The sequence below is a fragment of the Mobula birostris genome, chromosome 7, assembly GCF_030028105.1.
Source record: "Mobula birostris isolate sMobBir1 chromosome 7, sMobBir1.hap1, whole genome shotgun sequence".
Classification (NCBI taxonomy): Eukaryota; Metazoa; Chordata; class Chondrichthyes; order Myliobatiformes; family Myliobatidae; genus Mobula; species Mobula birostris.
The window spans coordinates 60,092,116-60,104,276 of record NC_092376.1 but is presented as its reverse complement, the minus strand read 5'-3'; the positions used below and the strand labels follow the sequence as shown (position 1 = coordinate 60,104,276).

At 39.6% G+C, this 12,161-nt stretch overlaps 1 protein-coding gene across 1 annotated transcript in view; it reads left to right on the top strand.

The window, feature by feature from the left end:
- The window catches only part of eif5b (eukaryotic translation initiation factor 5B), a 60,480-nt gene that overhangs the window by 46,471 nt on the left and 1,848 nt on the right, over positions 1 to 12,161 (top strand). Inside the window, exons 19-23 of the mRNA XM_072263277.1 lie at positions 566 to 697; positions 998 to 1,074; positions 3,925 to 4,089; positions 4,357 to 4,495; positions 4,778 to 4,939. Coding sequence (XP_072119378.1) covers positions 566 to 697; positions 998 to 1,074; positions 3,925 to 4,089; positions 4,357 to 4,495; positions 4,778 to 4,939 — 675 coding nt within the window. The remainder of the gene's footprint in view (positions 1 to 565; positions 698 to 997; positions 1,075 to 3,924; positions 4,090 to 4,356; positions 4,496 to 4,777; positions 4,940 to 12,161) is intronic.

The following is a 12,161-nucleotide window of genomic DNA, read 5'->3' as shown; positions in this document are numbered from 1 at the left end:
CTCTCACTTCTAGCTAGGATAGTGAATCCAGATAGAGTGGCAGCACAGGCAGATTGGTATCAGACTTGTACTCTTCTGACTTCCATATTTCATAGCACATTTGAATTGAAATGATACGGTAGATAGCTGGCAAATTTCACTGTAGTACCATCTGGCCTCTTATCAAGAATCCACTTCATGATGTCCAGTAACATAATTTAATAATTATTTTCTCTCCGAGCAAGATTTAAATTGGCTAGTACTATTTACTTTTTCTTAGGACCACATATTCAGGTTTTACCTTATAATTGGCATTTAATATCGAGAGCTATTTGAGGGCACTTTGTTCTGTACAGAAACTGGTATATACAAACGTTTGTAGATTAAAAGCTTGCATGCCTATTGTGGTGATGTTTTCAAAGAAATTAGAGGGATATAATGTGTATGTGTGTGTGTGTATGTATATATATAGATAGACACACACACACTTTGGAAATATTTGTACTTCTGTAACTTCAGTAGTTTTTAATCTTTAAAAAAAATTAATTGCTTTAAAAAATGACTAGCATTATGCTGTCATCAACAGGATGAGCTGGAGCATGAACTGAAACAAACGCTGAGTTCCATTAAACTAGAGGAGAAAGGTGTTTATGTACAAGCTTCGACACTGGGCTCTTTGGAGGCACTCTTAGAATTCCTTCGACAGTCAAATGTGCCAGTATGTATTAAAAATTTAAATTTATTTTTCAAAAATCTACTTTTTTATGTTATGTGCAAAAATTGCATTTGGTTAGAGGTTGGATTAAAAACCAAACCAGATTAGGATGATCTTCCAGTAAAGACATGAACGAATCAGATTGTTTTAGCCACTTAATTAAATTTAAAATCCCCTGTTGCCATTACCAGGTTTCATACTTTTGTGCCCAGAACAATAATTCTTATCCAGTGAATTAATCAGTGTTCAGTTTCTCCTTTGATTTGACTTCAGTAATAAATTTAAGTTTATTTTTTTTTTCAGTATGCTGGAATTAACATTGGACCTGTCCATAAAAAAGACGTAATGAAATCTTCAGCAATGCTTGAACATGATCCTCAGTAAGTGTCAAACAAGGTGTTTAAAAAGTTCAATATTTTGTGCAGAACATTGAAAATAGAGCAAAATTAAGCCTTTTGCTATTTCACATCTAATAACTTCAAAAGAGGTTCTCTTAGCAATGCTTTGTAGATCAACTTTCTGTAATATATCCAGGATAATGAAGAGAAAACTGATGAAATCCTGGAATTGTTTGAGACCCAAGGCTGAGGTTTGAGTTTCTGTCAAATTGTAATATTGTAATTCCAATGATATATTTGTTCTCTCCAACTTATCCATGTAGTCCTCCAGTTATTCTCTCTGAGTCCTAACCTTCTTGAAGGTTTTGATGAATTTATTTCCTGTCTCCAATCAGGCATTGAATTTCAGATCATAACTCAGAGTTTTAAAAAACGTTTTCTTTTTCCCTTGCATTCCTCACCTTGTACCTTTCATCCAGCTAGTTGCTGGGAACTTCCCTTTTATTTACGGCATCTGACCCAGCTATTACCAAATCTTCTCAATCTTCTTTGCACCAAAGAAAATATCTCTAGCCTAACCCCGCTAAAATTCATCATTCTGATTATCTCATTATCTTATTTCACTTAGTTCCCAAATAGATGCAGTGTCCTACTTGTGGCCTGATCAGTATTTTATTTATGCAAGTTAGAACATAAAGAAATAGAATCAGATGGCCATTTGGCCTTTGACATCTGCCCCATCGTATGATAAGATCATTGGCTAATATTTTACCTTAGTACAACTTTCTGCACTAGTGCCATATCTCTTTATTTCCTTAATATCTAACAAAAAATTTACCAAATTCTGACTTCAATGACTAAGCCTTCACTAAGCCTCGAAGATTTGGAATATTGCATTCTTTTTTGGTATGTGTGACCCCTGTGATTTTTTTTTTGACAATTTTCTCTCTGGTATCTGCCTTGCTAAGCCCAGTCAGAATTGTTCATGTTTCAGTAGGGTCCAGAGCTCTGCTGCTTCTTCATTATGGCCTCAACCCTGGAGTTCTGAATTCTCTCCTGATTAATCTCCTAAAGGCTGCTCAGGAATTAGGTTAAATGTAATTTTTAAGTGATGAGACTATTCTTGTGTTCTAAACATTTATTGCATCCCCCAGAAAACTAAGCATAGATGTGAAGCAGATATATTAGATGAATATTGAATACTTTTTTCCTTTTCAGTTTGCTAAATTATTGAAACTGTCTTATGTGGTCATTTAACAAACCCATGCATAACTATCTTTATGACAAAATATCGATATTCTGCAGCATTAGTTGAATGCATGAGGCTGTTGAATGGTTGATATAGTTCATTGTTTGTAGTCATAGTAGTAGTCATACTTTATTGATCCCGGGGAAAATTGGTTTTTGTTACAGTTGCACCATAAATAATAAATAGTAATAGAACCATAAATAGTTAAATAGTAGTATGTAAGTTATGCCAGTAAATTATGAAATAAGTCCAGGACCAGCCTATTGGCTCAGGGTGTCTGACCCTCCAAGGAAGGAGTTGTAAAGTTTGATGGCCACAGGCAGGAATGACTTCCTATGATGCTCTGTGCTGCATCTCGGAGGAATGAGTCTCTGGCTGAATGTACTCCTGTGCCCACCCAGTACATTATGTAGTGGATGGGAGACATTGACCAAGATGGCATGCAACTTAGACAGCATCCTCTTTTCAGACACCACCGTGAGAGAGTCCCCACAGCATCCCCACAACATCACTGGCCTTACGGATGAGTTTGTTGATTCTGTTGGTGTCTGCTACCCTCAGCCTGCTGCCCCAGCACACAACAGCAAACATGATAGCACTGGCCACCACAGACTCGTAGAACATCCTCAGTATTGTCCGGCAGATGTTAAAGGACCTCAGTCTCCTCAGGAAATAGAGACGGCTCTGACCCTTCTTGTAGACAGCCTCAGCGTTCTTTGACCAGTCCAGTTTATTGTCAATTCGTATCCCCGGGCATTTGTAATCCTCCACCATGTCCACACTGACCCCCTGGATGGAAACAGGGGTCACCGATACCTTAGCTCTCCTCAGGTCTACCACCAGCTCCTTAGTCTTTTTCACATTAAGCTGCAGATAATTCTGCTCACACCATGTGACAAAGTTTCCTACCATAGTCCTGTACTCAGCCTCATCTCCCTGTATTGGAATCTTATCAACTACATGGCCTTGTCCTTTTCACTAGTTAGCCCTTAGAACATGGGTTCCAATACCTGAGACAGGACAGTAAAATTTTGTTAATCACACTGATCTGTCTGGAGGAGGTGGAGGTGGAGAGGAAAAAGGCTTAAAAAAACTGATCTTTGCATGTTATTTATGTTACCATTGCTATGACTTAAACAGAATAAAGTACAATTGTATCTGTATAGACAATTGGGAAGACTTCATTTGGAGGCTTTGAATTAGAATTTGAAGTGTGCATCATAGAAAAGTGTTCACTTTGATATTTCATCATGGTGACATCTGAAAGAAAATAAATTAGCGTTGTTGAAAAACTAGGTAAACTTGGGAAATCTCTAAATCTGATTAAGTGAAATAAGTAAGAAAAGTTTGTTCTCTTTAGTGGGAGACGTATAGGAACATAATCCTAGATTTAAAAAGAAATTGGTTTGCATACAACTTTAAGATTATGGAACAAAATATAGAGAAGATTAAATATGGAGAATTGTGGATGAATGGGAACAGACAGCAGGAATTAGAAAAGCTTTGGCCAACAAATTGGTGGATATGGTTCAATGGTGTGAGTTTTCTTTCCTAAGAAAATTATAACGTTTGTACTCTGTAATCTGCTGAGGTTCAGTCTTGTATAATGAATTGATCTGTTCTTAACTTCAATATCTTTGCAGGTACTCAGTCATTCTTGCTTTTGACGTGAAGGTTGAACGTGATTCCCAGGAGCTTGCTGATTCACTTGGAGTAAGGATCTTCAGTGCAGAAATTATTTACCATTTATTTGATGCTTTCACAAAATACAGACAGGATTACAAAAAACAAAAACAGGAAGAATTCAAGTAAGTTCAGGGCAGCTAAACATACTGAAAGGTATTATGTAACCAGTTTTTCCTTTCATATAATTTAGATTTTATGATGTCATCTTTATCATGAAGGCTTTGTTCCTTTAAGAGCCACGACAGGGAGACTGATGACTGCAAAATATGGTCCACGTTCTTTTAGCAGGGTGATGATTGTCTTGAATATGTGCATATGAATTTTCAAATCAGATTTTTGTAAGCTTGATCCTTGCTCTTTTTTTTTGATATCTGAATTTTGCTTTATAGGCATATAGCTGTTTTTCCTTCAAAACTACGAATTATTCCTCAGTTCATTTTTAATTCTCGAGATCCAATTGTAATAGGAGTTGCAGTGGAAGCTGGCCTTCTGAAGCAAGGCACTCCAATATGTGTTCCTTCAAAAAATGTGAGTTTTCACTGGTTTCACATCTTCATACTTCCATTTAACAGCAAAAGAACACACTCTCTAAATTTTAATTTTGTCACATTTATCAACTTGTCTGTGGCTTTTTAGTTTATGTTTGTAGAAACATACATAACTAAATACCAGGGAAACTGAGTGTGAATTAATGTCAGATTATTTAATACAACTAGAGGCACTTCGTTTAATGGGTCCTGCCTCTTATGATTTGACCCTTCTGTTATTATCCTGTCTGCAGTGGACCTAATGGCAACTTATTTCTTCTAGTTTATTGATATTGGAATTGTTACCAGTATAGAAGTGAATCATAAACAAGTTGATGTTGCCCGGAAAGGTCAGGAGGTCTGTGTTAAAATAGAACCTATACCTGGAGAGTCTCCAAAAATGTATGGACGGCACTTTGAAGCTTCAGACTTTCTTGTCAGCAAGGTATGTTTGTTTTGTATGCCTATATTTCTTGAAGTTGTTTTATCTTTCTCCCTGCCCATGGAAGTTGGCACTTGAATTGTTGTGGTGCAAGATTACTTCTTTAAAAGACCCAAAGGGATGGATAAACTTGACTGTTGTTATTTGTGCTTCATTACCAGGAGAAGAAATACTCGATTGCATAAGAAATAATAACTTTGCAATTAAATCACTGCAGTTATTCTGAACAAATCCACATATGAATGCATTTAACTGTTTAATGTTCAGACAACAATGGTGCCCAATATCTATCTGGGAAATTTGGCAGCAGCTCCCAGGCTGTACAAAAATCCAGTTTACTCCTATAACTATTTTCCTCTGTTCTTCACTGGGAATAGCTCCTTGCTATTCTGCATATGGAAGAAAGTAGACTTGAAATTGGACTTGATATTGTCTGCCTTTGTGGTCACTGCATTTTCAGAACATTTTTACATCAAAATGGGGGATTTTAAATGAGTGGTTTAGAAGTTCTGTATCTTCAAGTTCAAGTTTACTGTCATCTGGCTGATTGTCCACAAACGAAACAACCTCTGTCCGGACCACGGTGTAGCCACAATACATATATCATGCACACCATATAAAACAATATATTATCATATTATCTAATAAAGTGTAATTCAAAATGCATATAAAGTGCGCAGCACAGGTAAACAGTTTGCTGTCCTAATGATGAGACCTCGGTGGGGGCTGGGTATTTATTAAAATCGGTTTTTCTTCTGAAAACGGCTATGCTTAAACCCAGCCCACCGTGGGCTTCGATGTACCTGTAAGTGGAAGTGTTTCAGGAAAAAACCACAAAGAATTTGCTTGCTGTGAGCGCGTTTTTAAAGATGCCTTGGGGACGATTTTGGAATTTCGCTCCAATTTAAACCCAACTCTAATCCCCTTTAAGACACCAATGCACCCCACCCGTATAGGACAGCCTCGTGTAGTCAGGTTGCTACCACCAGCCTTGGCAAATTCTTCGCCCGTCTTTTGTACTTCATCACCGACAGTTGTCCGGATGATTTCAGCATCATTACAGATGGCAGTAACTGAAATGATGGAATATGGAAGAGAGAGAGAGCTGTTGACTGTAAAGCCCGCCCACAGAGAAAACTGATAGGTCTACTTAGCACAAAGAGATCAAGCAGGATTCATTCATTTTCTTCCTTTCTTTTTTTCCCTCTCCCTCTCCCTCTCTTAAAAATTCGATTTCTGGGATATTGTTTATAACTTGTGGGCATCAGGGAGCTGCTATCGATATGTGAGAGACTCCCGGAACTCCCGGGAGAGGTGGGATATCTGCATTGCACACCCAGCACACTCTCAATTGAAGATATATCCTGATCTAAATCCTTCATGTCTTTCGCTCTTTACTCTTCTGGTATCGTAGCAAGCACTCTGTTGCTTATCCACTTTCAGAGTCGAAAGCTGCCTTGAGCACAAATGGATACAAGGTCATGATAGCGACACAAATTCTTTCTGAGAGGACACTGACACAAGGCAGCCATCAACATAGAAGCAATACAGAGCCTTAACCACAGCCTTGTGGCTGAACTGTTCTCCATTGTTTTCTGCATATTTCTTAAGAGTGAAGTTGGCACTACTTGGTAATGTAGTTGCTCCAAAGAGATGTACCACCATTCTATAGTCCACCATATTTTGGCTCAGGTCACCATCAGGCCATCAAAGAAGCTTCAGTAGTACTTTAAACTAATGAAACACTGATTAAATATCTGCCATGATCACCATTGGTTCTTTTATGAATCTGGTTATGACTCCAATCAGTGAGCTAGTAAGATCTGGTCTTGTAAAAGCTGAACATAGTGATATTCCCTGAGAAGTCGTTCCACAGTCAAACACAACACAAAAGTTTCCCTTTTCTGGGGTGATAAACACCATGATATGGAATATACCAGACTTTGCCATCACTGTGTTCCAGATCCTCTGCTGGCACTCTTTGGTCATAACCTTTGGAGATGACATCCTTCATGAAAGCTGTGTAGTCAGTGTGAAATGACAAATCCTCAAATGTTTTCCTTAGATTTAGCGCACACCATTCAGCAATCTTCCTATATTTGGCATGTTAACCTCCATTCTTTCTCAAAGGTAAAATAATCTGGCAGTGGCATCCACCAGTTTTGCATAATTTGTAACCAGCTCCATAAACTTGTGGTCTTCTCTTGACAAACCAGGTTGTTCATACTGATCGCATTCAGGGAAGTCTGTCTTCAGCTGCTGCTGCCAAAGCTCATCCAAGTTTTAAAAAAAAAACTGTCAGCTCTGGCTTTGCACTGTTTCTCCCATCACCATTGCCTCTTTTCAGTGGTCCATTCACAATCCAACCCAACATTGTTCCAATTGCACAAGGTCCATCATTAACACTGCCACGGCTCCAATGCTTTAGGCACATTTGTCCCTGTGAGCAGCTCAATTTCTGAATCAATCTATTGCAAATGGACACATTTCAGGTGAGACGATCCCTGGAGATCACTCTGTCGTGGAAAGTTCCCTTTGTGGACAGGTGTGCTTTCCTACATGTTAAGTAGTTCACAATAATTTTCACCATCTAAACACTTCTAATACTGAAACAATGTAGCTACTCATGATCTTCTCTTGCCCCATGGTGCATAAGAGAATGTGTGTCCTTTTTCCTGTGAGCTTCAGCTTGTTCATGAGGCCCAATGTGTAGAACACTACTGTACTTCCTCGATATAGGAAAGCGTGAATAATCATTGCCTTTTACTGGAGTTGTGGGAGGTTTGCAATTGTGATAGCCAGTCTCTGTGAGGCCATTAAGTATCAGTGCACTACTCACTGCTGTATCTGATTCTTTCATAGCCTGTTTTGATTCTGCACCCTTTTCATCAGTGAATGGGATGTTTGCCTCTGCATACTTTGCATGAAAGATGCTTCCTGAAATGCTGCTGATGTGCCTTGAACACAAACAACCAAAGCAGACACCATTTTTTTTTAAAAGGAAGGCAATCTTCTCACGGAGTCCTTTTCTTCAGCTGAGGGCACGAATCGAAAGTGTGTTCACCCTCACAGAGCAGACAAAACACCTTTGGCCAGCTACACCATTTCCATTCCATTAGTTCCAGGTTCAGTATTAGCTTTACTTCTCACAGTGGACACAGTTGTGGCAAAGCTGCTTCCTTCAGCCTTAGAACGAAGTTGTGGGTGAATTTTGTTCACACCTTTGCTTACTGCACATGATGTAGCATCCTGTATATTCCTAAATAGTGAGTCTGTAGCAATCTTTACTTGCCTTTCAATAAAATGAGCAATGTTGGTGAAAGTAATCTTATAGTTGTGCCTTTCTTGCAGTTTGCACTCCACCATTCTCCATATGTCCCTGAGCACATAAGGCAGTTTCTTTATGGCAATTGACATATTAGCAGGCATGTCCAGCTTGAGCATATACTGCACTTCTATGACATTACAACAGAAAAAGATGGTAGTCTTGAAGATCTTTCACACCTTCATATTTGATAGATACCCAAGAAAGCACCTTTTGCATGTATGGGGATGCATTTTTCTGTTCATTACCAAAATCTTCCTGTAGCAAATCCTTAGCCTTTACATATCTTTTCTTAGGGTCAACATGCTGGCAACTTCTGACAAGTTCGCTAGGGCAACCTCTGGTGTACTGTTCAAGGAAATAGTCACCATAGCTGTCAGTTTTGCTTTCAACGCTATTTTCAAAAGCCCTCATGAATGCATGATACTGCAATGGAACACCATCGAAGACTTGAATCTCTCTTCAAGGCAAAGATGAAATGCATTGTTGTGCCAATAAGGTTGCTATTTCATTTTGCTTCCTCATAATATCAGTAATACTGAAATAAGAGTGTTTCCATGCTGTAAGTGAATGGCCTCATGAGCCCTTCAATCTGTGGGATATGAAGTAGCTTTAGAGTACGTTCTTAGTGCAGGCTGAGCATGAGCATCCTGAACTACCTCCTGGGGGTTATGTTCATGTTTCACAGACACTTGAGGAACAAATGAATCAACATTGATTGTTGTTTTTCTTTGTGCCATTTCAATTTGCGAACTCACACCATAGGACTGTCCTGCTGGATCACTTTTAGCACTTGCCACACTTGAAGCCCTTAGCACATTAACTTTGGCCGCCTATGTGGCACTTCCTTCCTTCAACTTAAGTAGCTGCTTCCTTTTCTGTAGCTTTTCCTCTTGCTCTTCCAGAGCACATTTGTCCTTCAATCATTGTTGCTGTGTGATTAATGCTGCTAAATCAGCCTCAATTTTAATGCATACAGAGGAGATGGTAGATACAGAAGATGCTCTGCCTGCAGCAGAACTTTGAGCACTGACATTTGACACACTGTCACTCAGGTCTACATCATCCTGTAGGCCCTCTGCTGTATGCATAGTCAAAACATGGCTTGGAGTTTGAGAAACATTGTCTGATGGAAAGTGAGACGTATATCTAATGCTTATGTGAGAATGCTGTCCTTCGACTACAGTTCAGCATTCGACACCATATTTCCATCCTGGCTCGACAGGAAGCTCAGAGACCTCGGTCTTGACCCTGCCTTTTGCAGCTGGATCCTGGACTTCCTGACAGATTGCCGGCTGGTGGTAAGAATGGGCTCCCTCACCTCCACCCCTCTGACTCTCAACACAGGAGCCCCTCAGGGCTGTGTACTAAGTCCCCTCCTTTACTCCCTGTATACCCAGGATTGTGTCGCCACCCACAGCTCGAATCTGCTAATTAAATTTGCCGATGACACTACATTGATTGGCCTAATCTCAAACAATAACGAGGTGGCCTACAGGGAAGAAGTCATCTCTCTGACACAGTGGTTTCAAGAAAATAACCTCTCCCTCAACGTCGCAAAAAGAAAGGAGCTGGTTGTGGATTACAGGAGGAATGGAGACGGGTTAACCCCTATTGACATCGATGGATCTGGAGTTGAGAGGGTAAACAGCTTTAAGTTCCTTGGCATCCACATCACAGAGGACCTTAGATGGTCTGTACACACCAGCTGTGTGGTGGAAAAAGGCCCAACAGCACCTCTTTCACCTCAGATGGTTGAGGAAGTTTGGTATGGGCACCAAATCCTAAGAACTTTCTACCGGGGCAAAATTGAGAGCATCCTGACTGGCTGCATCACTGCCTGGTATGGGAACTGTACCTCCCTTAATTGCAGGATTCTGCAGAGAGTGGTGTGGACAGCCTAGTGCATCTGTAGTTGTGAACTTCCCATGATTCAGGACATTTACAAAGACAGGTGTGTAAAAAGGGCCCAAAGGATCTTTGGGGACCCAAGTCACCCCAACCACAATCTATTCCAGCTGCTACCATCTGGGAAATGGTACAGCCCTGATATGAGGGTCACTGTTGTCAGTTTAATGCCTCAATTCACTCATGTTACTTTCTCCTTATTGCGCCACTCACAATGAACCTTGTTCGCAAAACGCACTGGCGGTATTCGATTCAATAAATGTAGGCAACAAGCAAACCGTCCGCACATCCACAGCGCTTAAACCAGACTGAACAAACAGTCTTCAAATTCAAACATCGGCACTTCAATAAAACAAAGTGACGAACCCTCGGACAAACACAACATAACTGAGCAATGGTCCTCAATGCCCAGGCAGTGCCTCCCAAACAAAACTGTTCAAAGCACAAATACACAGTGTGAATCAGCAAAAGGTTGTTCACTTGCCACGAGCTGCTGGGGTTGTGATTACGAACTCGTCAACACATCTGAGGCAGTCCCTTGCCGGAGACCAGTGTTCATTTGGTATCACTTTTTTTTATTGACAAAAGTTAGCGGTTACTTGGAAAGAAACCAAAACCGCTGAGAGACTGTGTTCAGGGGATGACACTGGGTGATGAGCTTCCAAAATAACAGTTCCAAATCAAAAAATGTACGAGCAATCTTATAGCATTTTAAAAAAAACTAACTAAACTAAAACTAGCAATAAAGCAAGATTAATGTTCCAATTAACATAATATAAAAATTAATGTATGCAAGTGACTTTAGCAATCAACAAAAAAAAATCACCCACCGGCTCACTCCCTGGCTGTAACCAGATTAAACTGTACTTAGACAAAGTGTGAATACATAACTATACTCATTCATCTCTGCCACACCCCCAGCCACATGACAAATTAACATAATAAATGTGCAACACAAAATACTACAGAGAAACAGAAAATAGAAACATGGCTTCTACAGACTACTGTAAATTGTTCCTAATGTTTAGAATGTGGAGGGAAGGAGAGTTGATAAAAATGTGGGGAGGAAAAAATGAGATTAATTTAGAATTGGTGCAATTAGGTGGTTGGTCAATGTGGGCTCATTGAGCCAAAGGTCCTGTTCCCCAGCTGTATCTCTTCTGAACAAATCTGTTACATCTAGACCTGGTTATGCTGGCAGGTCTTCCTTTTGGGATCCAGCTTGACTAGGATAATGAGTGATGAATACACAAAGAATACTACTTTGCTAGAAGATGGAAGAGGTTGTAGAGAACACTTACAAGAAAACTATATTCATTTGGAGAGCAGTTTGTCAGCCTGAATGGCAGTGCTGACAAATGTTTGCAACAGCTCTGCTTTAAGGATAATGGCACTGAAATCTGCCATCTGTTATAGCCACAACTCAACCTTGGAGAGAGAGTTGTTGCAAATAGTTCAAAGGCTATCAAATTTTAATGCATAGGGTTCTTTCCAGGTTGGTCCTGCAGCTGTCTGTTTACCGTCCTCTGTAACCTAAAGTTCACTTAGGTGCTTAGTTCACAGAAAAACACTCATTCTTTACAGACTTGAGGATTTTTTTGACTTGTTTTTGACTGCATTTCCTGTGCTGGTCCACTGCTAAACCCTGCTCGTGGATAATGTAACAATAGAATCACTTTAATTGTCCCCAAACTGGCACTCTGCTCCTATTACAGGTCCTGGATCTATTTCTTTCACTGTATTGATTCTGAACCTAAACTGCAAAATACCTATTGGTCTTTGGATTGTTTACACCCAACTTAATCTTTATTTAAAACTTCCATTTTACAATTTGTTCACATCCGTTCTCTTTTGATGGTGATGAACAAAATATCACTGAAGAAATTAATGAAACTGGATTAATTTAGTAATTACACTGGTAAATGGTAGTTTGGCTTCTATGTTAAATAGGAATTGTATATTGTAATTGGTCCTATGAAATCTATATTCAAA